The following is a 26,855-nucleotide window of genomic DNA, read 5'->3' as shown; positions in this document are numbered from 1 at the left end:
TCCAAATTCTAAGATGTGACTCATTAAAGCAAACTCCCTACAGACATCGGGACACCGAATGGTAAAAAAAGAAAAAAATTCCTAGTGCTCATCGTAAAGAACTTACGCAACATGGTCACAAAAGCATAAAGTTGCAGAAGAAACAAATTAAAACTTTATCTAGGCTACAATTTTCACGGGTTTAACAGCACACCAAAGCCACTAGAGACGAGTCGTTACCGTATTCACATTGCGAACCCCAGCCGAAACGTAACCTTTACATCTCCCACTCCAGTCGTGGCACACTGAAGTAGCGGAAACAGACAGAGACCACTTGCTGTACGTAACTAACCGACCAGAGGAACACAACCCTCTTTGCCTGAGCCAAAGGCTATCTGTAACTTGGCTAAACTGCCTTACCAGCAGTCGTAAATGAGACCAAGGCCGAACACTTTAGAAGCACAATACACAGACACATTCACTCACTGTCATACAAAGAGAGGAAGGAATAGGAAAGAAACATAGTAAACCAACATCGAAACATAAATAAGGCGTGGCAGGTAAAGTAAAGCACCGATTTGTAGTAACCTGCATGTAACCTGTATAAAAAGGTAGTTGCTAAACAGATATGAACGCATAAATGAATTGTTGCTGACAAAGGAACACCCAGCTGCCCACTGTTTCTCCCTACATCATTTATGTATGCACCGTAAGTGTGACATGCTGAAGACTTGAGAACTACGTAAACTTTATTGAAGTACTATGAAAGGTCTTAAATAGGAACTTTTCATAACGCTACCGTTCGGGGAGAAAGACTGTGCAGGGAGTGTTCTTACACATCCAAGCAGGCGTTTAAACGTGCCAGCCATGTAAAAATGTCCTAAAATTGTGTACAAATTTAAGTATGTGAATTAGACACCAAGCAACCAGCATTATAAACTAAAAACTTATCTAATGCTAACAATGTATTGCTTAATTTTTTAACTTTGTGGCACTAACTTACATTATAAAGTTAGACGTCAAGTTAGTCATCAAAGCTGCTGAATATTTACAGTGTGAGCAACCGGCAGTAGAAGAGCAGTAGTGCCACAGCTATGAGTCTACCTAAAGAAAATGAAGTAATACATGACGAAGGTAATGTGTTAAGAACGTCACCAAATATGAATTTAAGGTAACTGATATAAATTTACATTTATCGAAGTGATTCTGATTGTGGATTGTCGTGATAAAATCTTTTACATCGACTACTCTCCATGATGAGTTAAAAAATTAAAGCAAAATCACAAAAGCAGAGCAAAGACATCACTATGAAAACTAAGAACAAGAAAAATTACATCAAAATGATCTGACAGACTGGCAACAAGCGTGTCAGTATTGACAAATAAGCACAGAAAATAATACAAATAACAATATAGCAGATTCAGTTTTGCTGAAGAAGACGTACTTTTCTGATACGTTGCACACTGTCACAACACTGTATTCAGAAGACCCACAGAGACTCGGTAGTGCAAGATGCCTGAGGGGGGCCGGGGCGCGCCGTCGCAGCTGTAAGCAGTGGCCGGCTGTCCATTCGCGAAACGCAGCCTTCCTGCCTCAGATGTTTCAACATATCATCTAGAAGCGAGACGTGTGTGCCCTCTTCATACCTCGACTGCCATACCATGGTTATGTTTGCCGAAGGGTATGACTGACGTCGACTGTTCCTAATGGCGTGTCACACTGACAACCGCCTCCGAGTTCATTGAGAAGTGAGGCACGTCGAAGGTCTTCTGTGTGCCTACCTTTGCAAGCAAGGAACTTCGCCACACACACCTCCTGCCTGGTGTTGGCAAAGTTTCCGTTTTGTACACAATAACCATCTGCGAGTTCCTGCGCAAGGGAGACGCGTATAGGCTTTTCTTAGCGTCTCCCTATGCAGGCAGTGAACCTTTCCGCACCTCCAGAATGGTTACGCAGCTGTCACGTATCAGCAGGGTGCGCATGTTGCTCTCCCCTCTGACGTCCGTTGCAGTGTCATCGATAGGATGCGAAATGACGCCTATTTGTTTGACGTTACACTCTCATCGTGCACCAACCTCTAACCGATAGTGTCCTCTGTACGATGTTGTTACGCATTCCTCCAGTGACGGTAAACCGCAACTCCTCCTCCTCCTCTCCAAAGAGAAAGGTGCGTCAGCGCTGCCCACAGGATCTGACAGATGTCGCCAGAATCCGTCGAACGTCAGCGCCAGGTGAGGTGCGCGCGACCAGCCGTCCCACCGAAACACCTGCGGTCGACGACGCCCTGCGCGGCGACCAGAAGCCAGTTGTGGCGGCGCCGCCCGGCGTTGCCTGCGTCCTCCTGTGCGAGGCCTACCAGCCGGCGAGGGAGGCGATCGCAGGAGCCAGTGCCGCTCGTCACACAGGAGGAGGGGCTGGGAACCCGGTACTCCGTCTGGTCCCCGGCCGCTGCTCGTAGCCGGAATCCCCGCCTGCAGCTGCCTCCAGCGCCGCCCCGTGAGCCGCAACGTACGCTACTGTAGTTCCCCGCCGCTGCCTTGTTTCTCATCATTAACTGTACTGTCAAGACATACGACGAGAATACTACCACACGACATTAAATTCATCAGTTCATATGGTTTCCCTATTGATTCTTTTGTGGTCTTTCATTTAAATCTTAGTGTTATATCTACTTATCTCTAAGTACCAATAATAATACTAATAATAACAATAACAATAAATGTTGCCCTTGTTACTTTACATACTGGGCTTAACAAGGAATTCAGTTCCTAAATTTTGAACAAAAATTTTTTGTAACCAAGGATGACCACAGTACAAGACAAACATCACGATAGCGACGGTTTTTTATTCAGTTACTTGATCAGGAATCTCACGTTCAGAAAATAATCTTATACAATGTAATTCTTGTCAAGACAACAACATAGGATGTATAGGATTGGGTTGCTGTTAATGTTACTAACTTAAAGACAAAAACTAAAATACTTCATACACAGAAACACATGAAACACCCAACATACTGTCGAAAACTACTTCATAATAATTAGAAAGGAGAATACTATACATGAACACGATTGGCCAAATTCCACCAACAGCGCCATCACTACACTATTTTTTACCATACTCTTTCAGATGTCCAGGTTTTGTTCTTCACGTTCGTCGGTGAGTACTACTGATACTCGAGGCGGCCACTAGCGATTACAGACCTGTGACAAACTTTGTCTCGCCTGAAACATTTACTGAACACGTAGACCGAATCACAAAGGAAACATACATACAAAATCAATGTTCTCCTGAAATAAAGCAGAACATTATCGTACACTAATACATCGTACACTCTACCACAAAAATATTAGACAAATAAATAATAAAATATGGAACGAATCCCATAACGAATTTCTGTTTACACAGTAGTACAAAAGCAGCAGGGAAGAAGACAAGGATATGAATATCGGTGTGTTATTCCTCGTCATAAGCATCCTTCAGTGCACGTTTCACTTCATACATATCTTCAGTAAGAATCTTCCGATGCTCACAAACCTGAAACTGGAAAGCCAAATGTGCAAATGTGCAACAGTGCCTGGCGCGCCCAAAAGACCCACTCATGATACCAAGGAATAATCTCATTCGCTCAGCCTCTACCTTCCCGACGCCGGTAACATCTCCAGCACAACACCAGCGAAGATGTCCTTCCTGCGCTCCTCAGACGGGGATCTCAAACCACAACAATAATTACATTTGAATAATTTATGGGAATGACACTGATCAATATGTTACAAATATTTACTATCAAAAACTGTCTTCATCAGAATCAATAGTGATTCTCCAGCAGGTGGTGGTTCTTAAACACTGTTCTGAAGATGACCACAGTACTGGTCGAAATAGGTCACCGTAATAAATTTTGACCAAGACTGTTTTTGATAGTAAAAACAACAATAACTGACGGCGAGCCGTAGTTCGGTTGGCCATCTGTTATTGAGTATAGAAATTCACACAGCTCATTGACAACTCGTCCCGGAAAACACACTCATTGAATATTAACGTGGCCTCTATCGACTTGCACTTTGTGTACATGGACTAAACCGGAGATACAAGGTGATACGAGAGAGATGGCCTGTAGCTCTTCCAAAATCCGCTTTACAGTGCTGTCCGGCAAATGGAAGGTAGTATTGTAAGTGAATGTTGCTGCTCCAGGAGACTATTTGAACTAAAATAAAGTAATTTCCATCATTTTAGTTTTCAGTATACCATGAAATTATGTAGTACGTCGTAACCAACAATGCCACTAGTTTAAGAATAAAACAGACCAGACAAAAAGAAAAGTGGAAGACCACAGGAACGAAGAAATGCAACGAACACTAAAGGCAACAAAGAAACGAGAGAGTGGAACAACAAAGCAGATTACAGTGGCTGGCCGACCACGGAAATAAAAAGGGATAGCCAACCACCCTGCAACACATCACAACCTCCACCCTAAAAGTACTAGGGTAGAGGACACAGAGTGAGAAAGGACATGAGCTAAAACTCAGATCAAATGACAAAACCCACCCTCATAGACGGAATGTAAAACCAAATCAGCTGATGAGGCGTTGTCTGCTAAAATCAATGATAACGAGTCCAGTATCCGAAGATGAAGTCGCAAGGTAGCCAAAGGAGGCCATAACGGAAGAATATGGGCCACAGCACCGACACTGAGGTAGGTCTTCACAGCACGGGAGTTAGCCATGGGTCGCCCTGGCATGGAGAATGCAGAGCTGGTAGATAGCCACGAAGTCCCAGCGACAGGCCCTCATCGAGAACTTCACACATTCGTGGTCCCCTTAATGGCATGCTGTTTGTTGTGCATACTGAGATTTTGCCATTCCGGCACCGAAAGCTGAAAAACATTGCAGCCTAATAATGAACATAGGGCAATTGCGGGGATTTCCATCTCCAGAAGTGGGTTCCGTATGGCCTGTCAGCAAGTTCACTTCCTGGGATTCCTACGTGACCTGTGGTCCAGACGACCACTACTGAACGACTGGACCATTCCAGGGCACAGATGGACTCCTGGATGGATGGATGCCGAGGTTAGCGCTGGTCGATAGTTTTCAGGCTACTCAATGAGTCAGTACATAAAACGAAAGACTCCCAGGGCATGATTGGAAATACTGAAGTGCACGAGAAGTGGCCACCAGCTCTGCAGTGAATACACTGGAGCCACCGGTTAAGGAACGCTGTTCAATATGGCCACCATGAATGTAGGCGAAGCCAATGTGACCATCAGCCATGGAGCCATCAGTGTAAACCATTTTAGATACCCAGAATACTTCAAGAATCGAGAGGAACTGACACAGGAGAGCCACAGGGCCAACAGAGCGTTTAGGGGCACGTGAAATGTCCAGACGAAGCTGTGGCTGAGGCATTGTCTATGGAGGTGTACGTGAATGGACCTTGAGAAGAGGTGGTACAGGCAAGGACTCTAGTTGAGACAGAAGCGATCGCAAACAAACCACAATTGTTAGCCCCGACCTGGGCCTTGGATGAGGGAGATGAACTGCTGTGGGGAGGAAAAGGGGACGGTAATTCGGATGCTTAGAAGAACTACAAATGTGTGCTACATAACTGGTGAGCAGCTAAGCACATCTGATTTGCAATGGAAGGACCGCAGCCTCCACCAGTACGCTGATCACCGGACTCATCCTAAAAGCACCTGTCACTAGTCAAACCCCACAGTGGTGCACTGGGTCGAGTACATGCAACGCTGAGGGCGCTGTTTAACCGTAAACCACACTCCCATAGTCAATTTGGGATTGGAATATGGCTCTGCAGAGCCACAGAACGTAGAGCTATCTGCACTCCAATTGGTGTTGCTCAAGCAACGGAGAGCACTGAGGTGCTGCCAGTCAATCTAGCGTCAAAATCCAGTCCTAATAATCCATATATCCCATCTCTGAGTGGAACATCATTAAGGTGAAGTTCTGGGTATGGATTAACACAACGACGGCGACAGAAGTGCACTAATTCCAACTGGGGGCTCCCTCAGAAGGGGGGCGCACTCGCCTTAGCTGATTGTTCACACCTGAGGTCACACCTCCTTAACACCTGCCAGAGAGACCAATCACCAATTTAGGAAGGTGGCAGCTCAGGCAGTCAACCCCCCGCCCCACAGGCATGGCCTGTACCATGTGGTACGTGCAAACCCTACCTCTCGACCAAAGGCTGGGAATTACGCGTACACATTCAACTGTTACGGGTCAGATGCGTGGGCCGGCCTTCAGAATTGCACAGGGAAGAAGAAAAGGAGGAACCTCAAACGCCGAAGTGGAGGAACAAGGGGGAAAGGGAACAAATAAAGGAAATGGGAGAGTAAAACAAAGGTGAGACTGTTCTTACGTCAGCAACAGACACTGCGGAACATTCCCAATAGAATCCCAGACATGTTTCCCAAGTGAGGGGGAAAAAGAGTAGCAAGAGGATAGACATGCATCACGGAAGGGGAAAGGAAAAAATGCTGCTAAGGCCCCATGGTAGCCAAGCACAAATCCGCACAATGTCTCACTGCTTTTTTTCCTTACACGATCTGGGAGTGATGTCTGTCGCTACTTTATGTTTACTTTGTCTTCTTAGAAACTTTAGAATGTTAATTATTAGCCTTTCTGTATGTTTTGACAGAACTGGTCTTGCAAACATGTAAGGATCAGCTTGCTACAAATAACAGTAGCTTTATGTATAAATAAATTTACAAGTAAATGAAAGTACATATTAGATTACTGTGCCAGTTGGTAAGACACGCACACAACTACCAAAATTTCTAAAGAGAGCGTATAGACATAGCATACACAACAGTTAATTCTATCTAAAACTACATTCCAAAACCGACAAGAAACTGATTATAAAATACATTGATATTAACTACAATGTAACATGTGACTGCAGGTATGCTGGTCAAACAGGTTTAACGTTAAAGATCAGATTGTTGTTGTTGTTGTGGTCTTCAGTCCTGAGACTGGTTAGATGCAGCTCTCCATGCTACTCTATCCTGTGCAAGCTTCTTCATCTCCCAGTACCTACTGCAACCTACATCCTTCTGAATCTGCTTAATGTATTGATCTCTTGGTCTCCGTCTACGATTTTTACCCTCCACGCTGCCCTCCAATGCTAAATTTGTGATCCCTTGATGCCTCAAAACATGTCCTACCAACCGATCCCTTCTTCTAGTCGAGTTGTGCCACAAACTTCTCTTCTCCCCAATCCTATTCAATACCTCCTCATTAGTTACGTGATCTACCCACCTTATCTTCAGCATTCTTCTGTAGCACCACATTTCAAAAGCTTCTATTCTCTTCTTGTCCAAACTGGTTATCGTCCATGTTTCACTTCCATACATGGCTACACTCCATACAAATACTTTCAGAAACGACTTCCTGACACTTAAATCTATACTCGATGTTAACAAATTTCTCTTCTTCAGAAACGATTTCCTTGCCATTGCCAGTCTACATTTTATATCCTCTCTACTTCGACCATCATCAGTTATTTTACTCCCCAAATAGCAAAACTCCTTTACTACTTTAAGTGTCTCATTTCCTAATCTAATCCCCTCAGCATCACCCGATTTAATTTGACTACATTCCATTATCCTCGTTTTGCTTTTGTTGATGTTCATCTTATATCCTCCTTTCAAGACACTGTCCATTCCGTTCAACTGCTCTCCCAAGTCCTTTGCTGTCTCTGACAGAATTACAATGTCATCGGCGAACCTCAAAGTTTTTACTTCTTCTCCATGAATTTTAATACCTACTCCGCATTTTTCTTTTGTTTCCTTTACTGCTTGCTCAATATACAGATTGAATAACATCGGGGAGAGGCTACAACCCTGTCTCACTCCTTTCCCAACCACTGCTTCCCTTTCATGCCCCTCGACTCATATAACTGCCACCTGGTTTCTGTACAAATTGTAAATAGCCTTTCGCTCCCTGTATTTTACCCCTGCCACCTTCAGAATTTGAAAGAGAGTATTCCAGTTAACGTTGTCGAAAGCTTTCTCTAAGTCTACAAATGCTAGAAACGTAGGTTTGCCTTTCCTTAATCTTTCTTCTAAGATAAGTCGTAAGGTTAGTATTGCCTCACGTGTTCCAACATTTCTACGGAATCCAAACTGATCTCCCCCGAGGTCCGCTTCTACCAGTTTTTCCATTCGTCTGTAAAGAATTCGTGTTAGTATTTTGCAGCTGTGACTTATTAAACTGATAGTTCGGTAATGTTAACATCTGTCAACACCTGCTTTCTTTGGTATTGGAATTATTATATTCTTCTTGAAGTCTGAGGGTATTTCGCCTGTCTCATACATCTTGCTCACCAGATGGTAGAGTTTTGTCATGACTGGCTCTCCCAAGGCCATCAGTAGTTCTAATGGAATGTTGTCTACTCCGGGGGCCTTGTTTCGACTCAGGTCTTTCAGTGCTCTGTCAAACTCTTCACGCAGTATCTTATCTCCCATTTCATCTTCATCTACATCCTCTTCCATTTCCATAATATTGTCCTCAAGTACATCGCCCTTGTATAAACCCTCTATATACTCCTTCCACCTTTCTGCCTTCCCTTCTTTGCTTAGAACTGGGTTGCCATCTGAGCTCTTGATATTCATACAAGTGGTTCTCTTCTCTCCAAAGGTCTCTTTAATTTTCCTGTAGGCAGTATCTATCTTACCCCTAGTGAGACAAGCCGCTACATCCTTACATTTGTCCTCTAGCCATCCCTGCTTAGCCATTTTGCACTTTCTGTCAATCTCATTTTTGAGACGTTTGTATTCCCTTTTGCCTGCTTCATTTACTGCATTTTTATATTTTCTCCTTTCATCAATTAAATTCAATATTTCTTCTGTTACCCAAGGATTTCTATTAGCCCTCGTCTTTTTACCTACTTGATCCTCTGCTGCCTTCACTACTTCATCCCTCAGAGCTACCCATTCTTCTTCTACTGTATTTCTTTCCCCCATTCCTGTCAATTGTTCCCTTATGCTCTCCCTGAAATTCTCTACAACCTCTGGTTCTTTCAGTTTATCCAGGTCCCATCTCCTTAAATTCCCACCTTTTTGCAGTTTCTTCAGTTTCAATCTGCAGTTCATAACCAATAGATTGTGGTCAGAATCCACATCTGCCCCTGGAAATGTTTTACAATTTAAAACCTGGTTCCTAAATCTCTGTCTTACCATTATATAATCTATCTGATACCTATTAGTATCTCCAGGATTCTTCCAGGTATACAACCTTCTTTTATGATTCTTGAACCAAGTGTTAGCTATGATTAAGTTATGCTCTGTGCAAAATTCTACAAGGCGGCTTCCTCTTTCATTTCTTCCCCCCAATCCATATTCACCTACTATGTTTCCTTCTCTCCCTTTTCCTACTGACGAATTCCAGTCACCCATGACTATTAAATTTTCGTCTCCCTTCACTACCTGAATAATTTCTTTTATCTCGTCATACATTTCATCAATTTCTTCATCATCTGCAGAGCTAGTTGGCATATAAACTTGTACTACTGTAGTAGGCATGGGCTTTGTGTCTATCTTGGCCACAATAATGCGTTCACTATGCTGTTTGTAGTAGCTAACCCGCACTCCTATTTTTTTATTCATTATTAAACCTACTCCTGCATTACCACTATTTGATTTTGTATTTATAACCCTGTAATCACCTGACCAAAAGTCTTGTTCCTCCTGCCACCGAACTTCACTAATTCCCACTATATCTAACTTTAACCTATCCATTTCCCTTTTTAAATTTTCTAACCTACCTGCCCGATTAAGGGATCTGACATTCCACGCTCCGATCCGTAGAATGCCAGTTTTCTTTCTCCTGATAACGACGTCCTCTTGAGTAGTCCCCGCCCGGAGATCCGAATGGGGGACTATTTTACCTCCGGAATATTTTACCCAAGAGGTCGCCATCATCATTTAATCATACAGTAAAGCTGCATGTCCTCGGGAAAAATTACGGCTGTAGTTTCCCCTTGCTTTCCGCCGTTCGCAGTACCAGCACAGCAAGGCCGTTTTGGTTAATGTTACAAGATACGAAGAAGAAATGCGTGCCTGGAAATTTGAAGCAAATCACTTCACATTTTCAGAGTATCTCAATGAATATATTAATACGCCAACTTTTAGACAATATGACGTATGAATAACCATAAATAGTAAGTTACGTACAATCGCAAGAAAATTATTATGTACAAGAAACCGAAGCAGAAACGATAAAGCAGCCGCCGCCGCCGCCCCCCCTTTTTTTTGAATGACCAAATGCGCATGGAAAATCACACTTTACTTACATTAATAGACAAAATAGTAGTATCATACCCAACAGATGATCATTAGAATATCACTCACACCTGTCACGTCATCTTCCATGATCGCCTTCAGTTAACATTTGAACTAAAAATCCATTCATACAAATACCAAAAACTTCGTTCTCACTCTGGCACCTGTTTGGTCCACAATATTTCTACCATCCCTCCCTGCCAAGCTACTATCACACCCTCCCAAATGTACCATATTAAGAAAAAGATAGTGTCGTGAAAATGTATCTATGTGTTATAAGTTTAACTATGACATCCGGCCTATGACCAAACAAGAAGAAAACGTAGATTTTGAACATAAAAACGCATTAGTAATGATTTACTAATGTAAATATCATGGTGAAGACAGTTTTCTAATCTGAGTATAGCATGTAGAAACCTAACTCTCTTATTCCAGATGAAGTAAACTGAAGATCCCTTAAGGTAAAAGGTGAAACGTGTTAGGAATAAATAAAACAGATTGCACCAAAGTAAAGGCGTTTGAAGTTCAAAGAACTAATATTTTCCCTTACCGTTTGTTAGTTCCCTATCTTGCATGTCTGCAAATGTATTTTAATTGTACCCGCTATATGAATGCATGTCTTATTGCGTAGCGGCTAGTTCGTCTTTACTACTAGGGTCAGTCTTTAGTACACACTGCAAAGCGAAAGCTCATTTTATGTTTCACAATTACAGTTAACAGTTCCCAGTATGTGAACAACCAGTGTATTTACATATATTAAGCGTACTTTTACACATATTCTAGCAAATGGACATACCCATGTTTTGCCTTAATGTCACTACGCATTACTCATATCCTTTTCCTGGTATTGAAATGTTTTCATTTGTGGTTTTTTGTAATCCCACGTTTTTACGTATTGCACTGTTTTCATGTTTGCTTGGTTCTTCATGTATAGTCTCTGTACTTTCAATTATACGGAAGCCAAGGAATATCATTACAAGAAATTTTATCTACGTGAGGTGTTACGCTGATGGATCCTGTATCAGACCGCACAAATGTATAGTTACTAGTTGCTTCCTGGTCTGTTATCCCTCTAACTTCGTAGAGTAAGCTTATAGCCTGTTCCGTCTTCATGAAATCCGTATTTTGCTTGTCTTCCAATACGTCTTCCCTTTAGGTCTATACACTATTATGAATGGGTCTTCTTTCTGCCCCCATTCTTTCAATATGTTACCATTTTTCTGGGCGATTCTATTCCTTTCTCCACCCGAAATTTATTTAGTTCTTTCCGCATTACAGAATACCTGATTCGATCTCTCTCAATGCATGCTTTTGCTTTGCTTTAACATTTCATTTTAGCTGACTTCATCCTTCTCTGGCCTTTGTTAGTTACTCTCCAAGTCTCACTTCTGTATGTGATCATACGTGTTGCCATTACTTTGAAGAATTCTTAGTGTCTTGGCTGACGTTTTATATCTAGTACTATTTCTTGCTAGATCTGGTATAAAATGACATTTTACTTAACACTAAGTCGATTTGTTTTTCAAATGCTGTTAAATATTAGGACATTAATGGGGAAAATTAATTTTGCACGTAGAATGTGCAGTCTGATGTGTTTTCAATTGTTGGACATATGTTTATTAATACTGCCTCGACTGGAGTATGCCCTGTTGCATGTTTTACTGTGCAGTGTCTGTACCCTAGCACGCCGTTATAGGCGCCAAAAAGAAATGGCTCTGTCAATTCCCAGCTTAAGACTGGGTTGCGCCATTCAATTATTGCTCCTGGAGTGGCGTGCCGTCTTACTCTGGCGCTGGGATTCACACCTGTGCGACGAATTCACATGTATGCCTGCAGACAAACTCATACGTTAAAGTGAATGGTATCACTGTAAGCTACGATGCCTGGTTCCTTTTAGCTCTCATCATTACACTAATTTCAACTACCCCTTGAATAGGCCAGACGTGCACTACACGCAGGAAGCTGCTACAAGTATAGCGGTGTACGTGTGGAGTGCACATGACGGTTTTTAGGTTAGTGAATTCCCCCCCCCCCCACCCCACCCCAGGCCCGACAAGACGCCTACTGAGACGCGACAAGGTAGCAGTAGGCAAACTGCAACATGGACTGACAGTATTAATGTGGTAATAGTAAACTGCAGGAGCGTCTATAGAAAGGTCGCAGAACTGCTCTCAATAAACGGTTATTATGTCCACATAGTACTAGGGACGGAGAGTTGGCTGAAACCAGATGTAAACAGTAATGAAATTCTGAACTCAGAATGGAATGTACTGGTCGATGGCTGGGAGGCCTAGTTACGTAGGAAGTCTGCACAGGATGGATCCTTCTTGAAGGCCCATGCATCTGACTTCTGGGTCTTTGTCTTAGCAGAAGCTGTTGAAGGTGCTTGTGTCCGAGGGGTGATGGGAGGAAGAGGAGACGTCGACTGGGCGATCTTAGCACTGGCCGAACGGACGACCATAGCTCTGAAGGTCAGATCGCATGTCTGCGTCACCACTTCCCTGGTAGACCGAGGAGAGGAGAGGTGAGGTGAGGTGAGGCGAGGCGAGGACAGTACTGTATTTGCTCGCTGGGAGCAGCGTGGGCTTCCTACTAGCAAATAGCTTGCGAGCAGCTGAAGTGGACACTTTCTCTTTGACCCGAATTTCCTGTATACAGCGTTCTTCCTTGTAGATGGGAGAGTCGCGGGAGGATGCTGCATGGTCACCCTGACAGTTCACACAATGAGTAGATGCAAATGGACAGTCACCCTCATGGGCATCCCTGCCAGATGTGACACATTTAGCCGCATTAGAACAGGACTGGCGAGTGTGATTAAAATGCTGACACTGGTAGCACCGCGTAGGTGTCAGGACATAGGGGTGAACAGAAATAACCTCGTAACCTGCTTTGATGCACGACGGCAGCTGAACACTATCAAAGGAAAAGGAAAGTGTCTGGGTCGGTACAAGGTCACTTTTGACCTTTTTCATGACAATGGACTGCCGTCACGCCATGCTCATAGAGGAAAGACAATCTCCTCATCAGTCAATCCGTCGAGTGATCTAGTATATACCACACCACGCGACGAATTCAAAGTGCTGTGAGCCTCCACCCGGACAGGGAACGTGTACAGGAGTGTGGCCCGAAGCAGTTTTTGTGCCTGAAAGGCGCTCTCAGTGTCTAGTAACAACGTACCGTTTTGCATCCTGGTAAAAGATTGACAGACCCCGCAATGTCATCTACGCCCTTCTGGGTAATGAAATGGTTGACAGATGAAAAATCCTTTCCTTTCTCAGATCGAGGAACTACAAGGAACTTTGGGTTAGGCGGTAGTACTTTTGTCACTGGTGGCCGGTCAAGTTTCCGTTTTTGGGCAGAAGTCTAGAGAGAAGAAGAGAAATCAATTGCCGAGGAATCCCCCATCATTGCCAGCATCTCTGATGGCGCGCTCCTTCCTTGTGGGGACCTTATCAGAGGGCACTCCTGCCTCAGGTGAATGTTTACAACTCAGGTCACACCTCCTGACAAACAGACGGAGGGACCAATCGGAATGGTCGGAAGGTGTCAGCTCAAGCAATCACCCCTTCCTGGGCCAGGCTTTCACGAGGGGGTACGTGCGTGCCTTACTTGTCTGCCACGGGACGGGGAATAACGCGTTACCCCGTCACCAGCTACGCGTGGGTCAGCCTTCAGGCACACACACGGAGGAAAAAAGAAGGGAGAGAAAGGACAGACTGTCTCAAATACCGGCGAAGAGGAGGACGAGGACGAGGACGAGGACGAGGGGGAGAAGAAGAAGGGGCGGCGGCGGGGAGGAGGAGGAGGAGGAGGAGGAGGAGGAGGAGGAGGAGGAGGAGGGGGGCGGGGAGGAGGAGGAGGAGGAGGAGGAGGAGGAGGAGGAGGAGGAGGAGGCGGGGGCGGGCGGCGAGGGGGGGGAGTAGGCGGGGGCGGGCGGCGAGGGACGGGGGGAGAAGGAGGGGGGGCCGGCGAGGGGGAGGAGAAGGAGGGGGGCCGGCGAGGGGGAGGAGAAGGAGGGGGGGCCGGTGAGGGGGAGGAGAAGGAGGGGGGCCAGCGAGGGGGAGGAGAACGAGGGGGGCGGGCGAGGAGGAGGAGGAGAACGAGGGGGGCGGGCGAGGAGGAGGAGGAGAACGAGGAGGGCGGGCGAGGAGGAGGAGGAGAACGAGGAGGGCGGGCGAGGAGGAGGAGGAGAACGAGGGGGGCGGGCGAGGAGGAGGAGGAGAACGAGGGGGGCGGGCGAGGAGGAGGAGGAGAACGAGGGGGGCGGGCGAGGAAGAGAACGAGGGGGGGCCGGCGAAGAGGAGAACGAGGGGGGGCGGGCGAAGAGGAGAACGAGGGGGGGCGGGCGAAGAGGAGAACGAGGGGGGGCGGGCGAAGAGGAGAACGAGGGGGGGCGGGCGAAGAGGAGAACGAGGGGGGGCGGGCGAAGAGGAGAACGAGGGGGGGCGGGCGAAGAGGAGAACGAGGGGGGGCGGGCGAAGAGGAGAACGAGGGGGGGGGCGAAGAGGAGAACGAGGGGGGGGGCGAAGAGGAGAACGAGGGGGGGCGGGCGAGGAGGAGAAGGAGGGGGGGCGGGCGAGGAGGAGAAGGAGGGGGGGCGGGCGAGGAGGAGAAGGAGGGGGGGCGGGCGAGGAGGAGAACGAGGGGGGGCGGGCAAAGAGGAGAACGAGGGGGGGGGCGGGCGAAGAGGAGAACGAGGGGGGGGGCGGGCGAAGAGGAGAACGAGGGGGGGGCGGGCGAAGAGGAGAACGAGGGGGGGGCGGGCGAAGAGGAGAACGAGGGGGGGGGCGGGCGAAGAGGAGAACGAGGGGGGGCGGGCGAAGAGTAGAACGAGGAGGGGCGGGCGAAGAGGAGAACGAGGAGGGGCGGGCAAAGAGGAGAACGAGGAGGGGCGGGCAAAGAGGAGAACGAGGAGGGGCGGGCGAAGAGGAGAACGAGGAGGGGCGGGCGAAGAGGAGAACGAGGAGGGGCGGGCGAAGAGGAGAACGAGGGGGAGCGGGCGAAGAGGAGAACGAGGGGGAGCGGGCGAAGAGGAGAACGAGGGGGGGCGGGCGAAGAGGAGAACGAGGGGGGGCGGGCGAAGAGGAGAACGAGGGGGGGCGGGCGAAGAGGAGAACGAGGGGGGGCGGGCGAAGAGGAGAACGAGGGGGGGCGGGCGAAGAGGAGAACGAGGGGGGGCGGGCGAAGAGGAGAACGAGGGGGGGCGGGCGAAGAGGAGAACGAGGGGGGGCGGGCGAAGAGGAGAACGAGGGGGGGCGGGCGAAGAGGAGAACGAGGGGGGGCGGGCGAAGAGGAGAACGAGGGGGGGCGGGCGAAGAGGAGAACGAGGGGGGGCGGGCGAAGAGGAGAACGAGGGGGGGGCGGGCGAAAAGGAGAACGAGGGGGGGGCGGGCGAAAAGGAGAACGAGGGGGGGCGGGCGGAGAGGAGAACGAGGGGGGGCGGGCGAAGAGGAGAACGAGGGGGGGCGGGCGAAGAGGAGAACGAGGTGGGGCGGGCGAAGAGGAGAACGAGGTGGGGCGGGCGAAGAGGAGAACGAGGGGGGGCGGGCGAAGAGGAGAACGAGGGGGGGGGCGGGCGAATAGGAGAACGAGGGGGGGCGGGCGAATAGGAGAACGAGGGGGGGCGGGCGAATAGGAGAACGAGGGGGGCGGGCGAATAGGAGAACGAGGGGGGGGGCGGGCGAAGAGGAGAACGAGGGGGGGGGCGGGCGAAGAGGAGAACGAGGGGGGGCGGGCGAAGAGGAGAACGAGGGGGGGCGGGCGAAGAGGAGAACGAGGGGGGGCGGGCGAAGAGGAGAACGAGGGGGGGCGGGCGAAGAGGAGAACGAGGGGGGGCGGGCGAAGAGGAGAACGAGGGGGGGCGGGCGAAGAGGAGAACGAGGGGGGGCGGGCGAAGAGGAGAACGAGGGGGGGCGGGCGAAGAGGAGAACGAGGGGGGGCGGGCGAAGAGGAGAACGAGGGGGGGCGGGCGAGGAGAAGAAGGGGGGCGGGCGAGGAGAAGAAGGGGGCGGGCGAGGAGAAGAAGGGGGCGGGCGAGGAGAAGAAGGGGGCGGGCGAGGAGAAGAAGGGGGCGGGCGAGGAGAAGAAGGGGGCGGGCGAGGAGAAGAAGGGGGCGGGCGAGGAGAAGAAGGGGGGCGGGCGAGGAGAAGAAGGGGGGCGGGCGAGGAGAAGAAGGGGGCGGGCGAGGAGAAGAAGGGGGCGGGCGAGGAGAAGAAGGGGCGGGCGAGGAGAAGAAGGGGGCGGGCGAGGAGAAGAAGGGTGGCGGGCGAGGAGAAGAAGGGGGGCGGGCGAGGAGAAGAAGGGGGGCGGGCGAGGAGAAGAAGGGGGGCGGGCGAGGAGAAGAAGGGGGGCGGGCGAGGAGAAGAAGGGGGGCGGGCGAGGAGAAGAAGGGGGGCGGGCGAGGAGAAGAAGGGGGGCGGGCGAGGAGAAGAAGGGGGGCGGGCGAGGAGAAGAAGGGGGGGCGGGCGAGGAGAAGAAGGGGGGGCGGGCGAGGAGAAGAAGGGGGGCGGGCGAGGAGAAGAAGGGGGCGGGCGAGGAGAAGAAGGGGGCGGGCGAGGAGAAGAAGGGGGGCGGGCGAGGAGAAGAAGGGGGGCGGGCGAGGAGAAGAAGGGGGCGGGCGAGGAGAAGAAGGTGGGCGGGCGAGGAGAAGAAGGGGAGGGAAAAAGTAAGGAAGACAGTGAGAGGGAAAAGTAAGGAAGACAGTGAGAGGGAAAAGTAAGGAAGACAGTGAGAGGGAAAAGTAAGGAAGACAGTGAGAGGGAAAAGTAAGGAAGACAGTGAGCGGGAAAAGTAAGGAAGACAGTGAGCGGGAAAAGTAAGGAAGACAGTGAGCGGGAAAAGTAAGGAAGACAGTGAGCGGGAAAAGTAAGGAAGACAGTGAGCGGGAAAAGTAAGGAAGACAGTGAGCGGGAAAAGTAAGGAAGACAGTGAGAGGGAAAAGTAAGGAAGACAGTGAGAGGGAAAAGTAAGGAAGACAGTGAGAGGGAAAAGTAAGGAAGACAGTGAGAGGGAGAAGGGCAAAGAAAGGAACCAAACAAAGGAAGGAAGGAAGGAAGGAAGGAACCAGAATAAGTGAAAAACTTAAATGACCTAAATGTAAGTCGTGGATCCGTCTGTCTCCGGACGCTGGTGCAAACTATCCCCTTGTGGGGGAGGGACTGGTTTTAGTGGCCTCTTATGACAGGCAGGAATACCTTGTGCCTATTCTAACCCCTGGACCTGCAGGGGGATTTTTGCGAAGTGTCCATCGAACACTGTATGGTAGTTGTGGCGTCATGTTCCAACAACAGAAGACCGCCTTACATCTGGGCGAAAAACTCCCGTCATACACAAGTGTGAAATCATCGCCTAAGAAACCTATGCCTGCAGCACGCAGTAAGGATTTTCAGTTTCGACACATGACAAACCCACAGGTGAAGTATCAAATCAATGCTTGGCCCAAAATAAATACAAGCTAGTTCCAAAGTTGAACATTAATTTAGAATTTGCTTTAATTTCATCAGATTGTACAGCCACTACAAAGTGGTATTCAAGGCGTGTTCTGCGGAGATATCAGAAGCTGACATATTAGATGTCATTTGTTTTCACAGAGAACCAACTAGTGATAGTAACAACTTTCTAAAGAAATTAGACTCAGTCATCGCTAACTAATACATAGAAATAGAATATTAATTCTATTTGATGATTTGTATATGGACTTGGTGAAAGAATGAAAACCAGAGATTTTTTGAACTTCCCCACCTTCGGCTTACAAGCTACCATAGGAACATCAACATCAGCTACAAAAACATCAGCCTCGACAATTTACCACATGTTCATTGACGTTCAATGAACTATCTGACACTGGACACAGTCTCTAAGGAAAACTTAGCACAAAAACTTACTCTTCACTTTGTAAATCTACTTTACTTGAGAAATTGTGACTTTCCTACACTTGAAAAATCACTATTTACTTTCATTTATAGATAAAATAGTATTGTGACAACCAACAGATGATTCGAATATCACTCACACTTGTCACGTCATCTTCCATGATCCCTTCAGTTAACCTTTGAACTAAAAATGCATTCATACAAATACCTTGAACTTTCCCACACTCTGGCAGCTATATGGTCCACAATCTTTCCACTATCGACTCCCTGCCTCACTGCTAACACACCCTCCCAAATGTCTTTACATTCTATCAAGAAATAGATCATGTCCTGAAAATGTCTACGTTTTGTAAGTTAACTGAGACTATGACATCCAGTTTATGAGCAGGTAAGAAGAAAACGTATGTGAAGATGATAGTGCAGACTGTTTTCTAATCTGAATATAGCACGTAGAAACCGAACTCTATTATTCCGGATTAACTCAACTGAAGTGCCTTAATGTAAAAGGCGAAACGGGTTAGAAATAAATAAAACATATTGCACCAAGGTGAACGCGTTTGAATTTCAAAGAAATAATATTATCCCTTATCGTTTGTTAGTTCTCTATCTTGCATGTCGGCAAATTTATTTTCATTGTTCGCGTTATATGAGTGCATGTGTTATTGCATAGCTACTAGTTACGAAAAACTAATTAAAATGTCCACGCTGTATGCAACAGTTTCCCGGTTGTAGCAAACGCCACTGGAGAAGCATAAAATTTCGTTTGTATGTCAAATGAGTTCGCACTTTGGAAATTGAGAATGTTAATGAAGGTAGGTCGCAGCAGTGGATTTCCATACTTATACGACAATGAAACAAAGCATTTAAAATGACCATTTAAAACTGCGAACGAGAGAGATTGTAAATGGAGCAGAAGCTGAAATGAGAGGAGTGTGGCCACCTTAGGATGACGTTATTCGGGTAAATTATGGAAAACTGAATTGTGACTGGGTAAGGTTTTGGCTGTAAAAATAATTTTATATTATTTTTGAGACAACAGGTATATACTGCTAAATTATGCTGGAAAATATCAGTTGCCGTTACTTTCGTGCGAGACCTTTAAACCCAAAATTGGGAAATTTGTTTACCTGCTAAGCGATACCACCTAATGACTACGTGATTTATTGTCCGTGAGGCTTGGTGGTACCACCGTCCTATCTTACCCCCACCCTTCCCTTCCCCCCCCCCCCCCCCCCCCCGCCCGACTACCATTACCTAAGAGTGGCCACCACCCCTCTCCCGTCACTTTACAGTCTTCTGCTGCACGAGGACACCACCACGCCACTCGTGCAGCACAGATTCCGTATCAATGCAAGGTCTTTCTACAAGAAGATGGGTCAATCCTGCTACTGGCACATCCGTAAACTGGGCCATTAACCACACGGAAGGCCAATACGCGTTGGCCTGACCTGCTGTGAGAATAAGTATTTCTAGTTGCAGTCACAGGAAATCACTTCCACATCACCAAAGGTCGACTCAAACAGATGAAGTTTTGTTTTGTTTCTACCTAACAGTAACAGCTTAGTTTTGCTTACTCTGCTTAACATGCAGAGCAAGGAAAGCAGACCTATGGAGAGTCAACTCTTATTTGGAGCGTCTTTGTGAGTGCAGACGAAGATGAGTTCGCACTCCTAGAATACGCAAAGAGCTGTCGGACAGGGGTATTTTGGAATAAGACTGCGGGGTAAAAGCATCTCCTCCCCAATAGTTTTTGTTTTTTGGACTTTCAATTCCTTCAGCAGTTTGATGTATTTTGGTATGTTGTTTGTCCATACTCGTTGGAGTCCTTGTTGATTCTAAGAGAAACGCTGACACCTGTTACAATACAATGCGTGTGGCCTGTGTGATGTCACCATTCTAGGTTCCGATATCCTGATTAACTGCACGTGTTCGTGATTTACGTATTCTACTTATATGAAGTAAAGTTCTCCGTTTGAGTCACAGGATGTTTCATCTTCTCTGCTGTCTCAAATTTATCTTTTTGTTTGCTGGCCTTTACAGTATTTACTACTCCGTCATTTCGTTGCTGCGTTTCTATACTCCCCTCCCATTCCCTTGACTTTCTGCCCCATCCTTTTGCGAATCCTGCGTTCGTGTTCTTCCTTTGGTACCTCCGAAATTTCCTTTACGATTCTGTATTTCTTTTCTGAAGCACGTACAATACCTATTGCTTTGTTCAGTATTCAGCGACGTCCGTCTTTACTATTAAGGGTCGGTGCTTGAGTACACAATATACAGCGAAAGCTCATTTTATGTTTCACAGCTACAAGGATCAGTTCCCGTGTGTGTATGAACAACCAGCGTATTTAAACTCCCTAACTATTTTTATCTATACTTTAGCAAATGCACATACCGAAGTTTTTACTTCTTTCCACTGTGTATTCCTCATATCCTCTCCTTGGTACATAAATGTTTCCATTTAATAGTTTTTTGTAATTGAACACTCACTTTTTTAGATATACACTGCTTTTTATGGTTGTTTTCTTCATCACATACAGTGTGCGCTTGCAATTAAACGGAAGTCAAGGAATATAATATTACAACAATTTTTATCTACCTGAGGTGTTACGCTGCGTGGATCCTGAATCAGACTGCACAAATTTAATGTCGGTAGCTGCTTCCTCGTCTGTTATGCCTCCCTAACTTCGTAGAGTAAGCTGAGAGACTGTCCCGTCTTCATGAAATCCACATTTTGCTTGTCTTCCAGTATGCATTCGCTCTATGTCTATATACTCTCATGAACGGATCTCCTCTTTCTGTCTCCATTCTTTCAATATGCTGCTTCCATTTTGTAGACAATTCATTTCTTTCCTCCATACAAAATGTATTTAATTCTTTCCGAATTACTAAATACTTGATTTGATCTCTGAGCACATTCTTTTCCTTTGCTGTAACATTTCATTTCAGATGACGTCATCCTTCTCTTGCCTTTGTTAGTTACTGCCCTGGTCTCACTTCCATATTTAAGCATAGGTGTTGCCACTACTTTGAAGAATTATGTCTTTGTGTCTTGGCTGACGTTCTAAGTCTAGTACTACTGCTTGCTAACTCTGGTATAGAATATCGTTTTACGTAACATGAAGTTAATTCGTTTTTGAAATGCTGTTAAATATTAAGACATTAATGAGGAAAATTTAATTATGTTGTTGAAAGGGCGGTCTGTGACGAGTTTTAAATCTTTTGGACAGCCGTTCATTAATGCTGTGTCGACCGGACTTTGCCCTGTTGTATGTTTTACTGTGCAGTGTCAGTATCGCAGGACGCGGTTATAGGAGCCAAGGAAGAATGGCGCTGTCAGTGCCCAGTTTAAGACCGGGCTGCGCTATTCGGCTTTGATTCCTGGAGTGGCGAGCTGTCTTACTCTGGCGCTGGGATTCGCATGTGTGCAACGACTTCACATGTATGCCTGCAGACAGGAACTGAGTTGCGTTAAGGCGAAACTTGTCACTGTAGGCCACAATGACTAGTTCCTTTGAACTCTCATCATTACTTTAATTTCAACTACAGTGATGGCCGATTTAGTGCATACTCTGTCAGTAAACAAGAAAAACCGGTTATGCGTATTAAGGTAGATGTGTCACTGTTAGTGGAAGATAGCCAATGACTATAGTTGTGTTCGGTGTATGTAGAAGATGCTTACGTTGATTAATATGAAACTGGTCCTATTTTGCATTCGATAGAGCGCAATGGGACCGCGACCTGGTAAGACTGCATTCATGAACCGCTTCTAGAGGAATGCAGCCAAGTGGGTTCGCAGTGCAGAGTCCTCCGAAAGCGAAGAGCCGGCGACGAAGGCAGTCTGCACGAGAGTGACGCAGAGGGCAGGCAAGCAGCCACCCTCTACCGAGTCGCCGGAGGACGTGCCGGAGTGGCGACTGCCCGTTTGGGGAGGTCAGCCTGCCCAGCGACGAAGATGAAACCATGGGGTCGCTCGTCAGCAGGTGGCGCAGGTGGAGCCACCTGGCGAGCGAGTGCCCGGGCGGCGACTGCGGCTGCGTCCCCGTCATCCTGCCCGACGAGGGAGCGGCCGTCGAGTCTGCTGGCGGCTCGCCGAATCAGTGGCCAGCCAGGGCACTCCTCCCAGAGGGGCGCCGCTGCCGTTCGCCATCAGCGCGGGTGACCGCCCCGCACGCTGCCAGCACGTGCTCGGCAACAGCCCGGGCTTCTTCAGCAGCCAGCCGTCTGCAGAGGCGCCCGCAGTAGCCGCCGATGCGCATGCGGCTGCTCCCGAGCCTGTGGCTGGCCCGTGGTGGTTGCGGGATGACGCCGTGCAGAACCTCTGCCACTGACCGTCGATGACTGAGGAGCAGCGACAGCGCTGTAGAGCTAGCCAAGAAGTTTCAGATTCTGACTGCAGCCCACACTCGTCTGACACCGCATTTGTATACTGTGTGTCCATATATTCGCAACAACCACAGTATACCGACACAAAAACTGATGGAAAACTGTGCTTGAACTGAACTTAAGATATAAAAACCAACAACAATTGATTATAACAGATGTCTAAGATAAAGTTCCCAGCAAACGTATTTTGTACCTTCTCTTTGTCGCTTGGTGGTTCTGCTACAATTTAACTGGGTACTCTTTCGTTTACTGTGGTTACCAGATCTATCTACACAAATAGGTCCCAAACCCAGAATAAATCTCATGCCCTATATTTCTTTTACTTAATTTCCTTCTTTCCGAAACTTATTTGAGCATCATCAGCAATCCATATTTTAGTAAAAGAGGGTTATCAAATGTAGAGTAATACAAAGCTACAGTGCTTCATAGACCTTGGTACTTTTAACAAAAATTCTATTTTTGCTATTGGTATTCCAGCGAAGTCATGTCTGCTCTATTTTCATTCGATGTGTTATATTTATTTGTGTAGGGGATTTTTTCAAACAGTAGTTGGAATGTTAAGCCAGAGACGTTCTCACATAAAAGCACAGAAAAACCGTGATCGGTGGTTGGTAGTAGCATTGTCGTAGCAGTAAGCATTTCAGTTGTTTAAAGCAGCTGGTGCTAGAGTCGGGTGTTCACTATGCTACTGGGTCGATGGGAATGGCTTGCACAGCAGAGATAAAGATACAGAGATGGCTGAATTTCCAAGTTAACCAATACCTTTACTATGGCACAAGTAATCTTTATCATGGCTAGTCATCTAATTCTGACGCTATAGTTCATACTTCGTATCATGTTTGATATTGCATTACTTCACTATCACCTTTCAGCTCTGCAGCGTTCGAGGTGGCGACGCCTTGCCCTTGCGTTCACTGTAAACGAACCACTATCTGACGGTTACATCTCGTTGCGTTCCTCTCTGTTGACGTCCACCTTGAAGCGGCCTTTAATAGTCGCACGTCTCTTGGGTCATCTCGCATTGCATAGTCTACTACCTGCCCTAGGTCAACGAAGTTTGAACTTCACAGAAATGTTTGAAAGAATATATATTGAAAATAACTTGTTTCCCACGTGTAAGGGCTGGTATCTACCGGTGAACATTGATCTTTTTACAAGGACCGTTCTGGGTCACCGCTTTGTCTTCAAGACGCAATTTTCCCTTAGCTACTGGATGTAGCTCCCAATTAGCGTTCACTTCACGTAATTTAACACACGCGTGTGTTGCTGTTACATGAAACGTGTGATACATTTTCGCTAAAAAGCAGCCAGACTCCAGTTGAGGCGTTGCTGGTACGAACAAATAACTCTAGCTAGGAAGTTCCCCTATCTGTCAATGACTGCCCCTGGCTAGCAGGACTAACGCACTCTGCCGCTGTTTCCGGTACCGACCTGACCTCTCGGAATGACGTGTACTGGTTGCACGGCGATGCTCACCATCGTTCTTTGGTTTGATGTATGAATAAAGGCTCCCCGTAAATTGATTGTGAAGTAGCTGTTTCATGTCTTTCTTTCCATTGTAATGTTTGCAGTCACTATGTGGAGTTTAATAAATGTAAACATCGTCCGTTGTAAGCCGTTGTGCGATGCTTGTTTCATCGTGTGATTAGCTGATTTCGACTAATCGTGATTGTCAATTACCTGTAAAACCAACATGAAAAAGCACGCAGCATCTTTATCCAGGCACCTGACAATGACTTCGTCCAAATTAGCTGATCGCACGATTGAATGAACATCGCATTACAGCCTGCTACAGACAACGCTTCAACTGACCATTTCTGAAACTCCTGTCCCTTACATTTGTAGCTTCCGATCCACGTACTTAATTATTTGAACAACTTGTGGTGCACTAGGATGTTTCGTTTATGGAATCAATCAGCCTTTTCCTTTGCGGATATGATACGTAGTGTGTTGCTCAGCAGGCACGAGTAAGTTTAATGATTAGCTATAGTAATAAAATTAACCGTATGTCCCCTTTCCATTTTACAGGTGTCTGGCATTCCCCACATTGACTGAGTCTCCCTGGAATTTGGCCAACGGACTGAAGATTTCCATCTGTGCTGTCTGTTCAGCTATACTTACATTATGTAACTTCATGGACTTCCTAGACGTCAAGTCGATACCGGAAACAGCGGCAGAGCGCACTAGTCCTGCAGCCCAAGGTCAGAAATTGACAGCTAAGGTAAATTCCTAGCTAGAGTTTTTTAGATTTATGCACGTTTTATTAATTTAAATATATATTCTTCTGGGACTGTGTCTTATTTGGAATTACAGATTTTCACCTCCGATCGTGATGTCTGTACACTAACGTGAGATTCTATGTGACCTTGTAACGTGCCCAAGGATCTGGCTACAGAGCCATTGAATCCATGACTTTTCTGTAGACACTATATTTCTATGTAACGTCGAATGGTTTCAAGATCTGTATCTTTCCGAGTTGTATTAGTTACCTGTCAGAGAAACACGTGTCGGTTAGTAAGTATTTTAATGGTACTTAAGAATACACAATGCACTTTTTATTATTTTATTTAGCGTATGGCATTTAGACAACTGTTATTACAATCAATATGCAAAATTGTAATAATTTGGCATTAGATATTCTTACAGTTATTACAGTAGTTATACAGAGTTGTAGTTTGGAAGTAATTACAAACAAACATCTAATGAGTTAATATATGCTATTGATTCTGGAGTCGCCATCAGGAAATCTTCTGGGGTCCCATCATAGGCTGTCCTGGGGCAGTCTTCTATTATGTGCTGGATAGTTTGATTTTCTCCACATTGACATAGCGGCGATTCTGTCATGCCCCACTGGTAGAGGGAATAGGCGCATCTGCCATGTTTAGTTCTAATTCTGTTTAAAGTTGCCCAGGTTTTGCGTGGTAAGTCAAAACCTGAAGGCTTCTGGGAGATACATGGAAGTTTGCTGATGTTCTTTAAGGACCATTCTTGGTGCCAGGCGCTGGTTATGTTGAATTCTTCCTCTGTTGCAGATGTGGCTATTGCGGTTCTGATGGGTGACCTTCTGGAGCGGAGGCGGCTTTGGGTGGCATCTTCATTATTCTCATGGATGGGTAGATTCCGATTGCTCATCATCTTTTTGTACTCTCTTATAAGAGCTCAGTTGTGTACAATTATATCAGCCGTATTAACTCATCACAATTATGACAAATCAGGAAATGGTGGCTCGAATAATGTTTCCCACAATATTGAGCATGAATATAGATAGGCCTATATTAATTGTATTCTGGACATTGACATTCTTGGATGGTGTCATTTCGCATACTATGACAGTATGTCAGTCTACCACAGGGTTCCAAAACCCAAGGAAACGATCTTGTTATTTGTCCTGCATCATCCCAATGCCTACAGATTATTTTTAGTTGCCGAAAAACTTAAAGGACGTCTTCGTGTCCGATGTATGGGTATCTGCCACACAGTTACCTTTGTGTCTTATTGACGATGCAATAAGTTTCACTGTATTTCTTTTGTTGGCTGACTAGCTTTGTTTTCCACCTGCTAAGCCGCTTTTTCATGCTACGACTGCAGGAAAACTCAATTGCCACACTTTCCCAATAAATTATTCTCAGCACCGTGTGTTGCACAGCTATCTTAGAATACTTAGTTGGCGGTAGTCATTGAAGTACCCATGTTATCGCAGAGACGCCATGAACACTACACATCAGTTCTATGGGAACCTGCTAGACGAAACGATTTGTCTAGCAGTGAAGTTATTTGTAATTTCAGAATTCTGGTACACTGAACTGTGTAGAACGATCATCAGCGGTGAAGGTCACCAAAATGAGAGTCTTTCATTTAACAGACATTCCTCATGGCAATTAGTAACCACCCTTATCCAGGAGCACACTTGTAACTAAGGAGAACGCACAAAAACAGAAGTACTACCAGTAAGTATACATTCGCTTTGTGTCAACACCATACCAGCTAATTTCGCTAGTGGTACTGAACAACGCGTTACATCTATACAATAGCTTCTTATTTCAATAGAACAAATAAAAATTAAGTTGCTGCCTCTATGTGCAAAGTGGACTATTGGGCGTGTAAAAAATAGTTCAGATTTATGTCAACTGCATATTGAAAAAGAATTTGAGTGTTCTGCCATCGAACGATCTGTCAACGGAGCGTCCGATCCCATCCGTCGGCTTTGCCCCGTGACCTAAGGGTGTGTGACGTCACGACGGCGCGGAGTTCAGTTTATGAGTGTGTTTGTGTTTATGTTTTGTTGCGGTCGTTGGTGTCCTCTGGTGGTGTATTTATGGTTCGCTTGT

General features: G+C 46.4%; 1 protein-coding gene across 1 annotated transcript; it reads left to right on the top strand.

Moving 5' to 3' along the window:
• Window positions 1-2,080: 2,080 nt before the first annotated feature.
• Window positions 2,081-22,472, top strand: LOC126233907 (ribose import ATP-binding protein RbsA 1-like). The gene is made up of 3 exons (XM_049942893.1): window positions 2,081-2,404; window positions 16,227-16,937; window positions 22,125-22,472. Exons 1-3 carry the CDS (start codon window positions 2,081-2,083, stop codon window positions 22,470-22,472), a joined length of 1,383 nt encoding a protein of 460 aa, XP_049798850.1.
• Window positions 22,473-26,855: the final 4,383 nt, after the last annotated feature.

The sequence above is a fragment of the Schistocerca nitens genome, chromosome 1 (assembly GCF_023898315.1).
Source record: "Schistocerca nitens isolate TAMUIC-IGC-003100 chromosome 1, iqSchNite1.1, whole genome shotgun sequence".
NCBI lineage: Eukaryota > Metazoa > Arthropoda > Insecta > Orthoptera > Acrididae > Schistocerca > Schistocerca nitens.
Note: the sequence above shows the minus strand (reverse complement) of the source record. Positions and strands in the feature narration are given on the sequence as shown.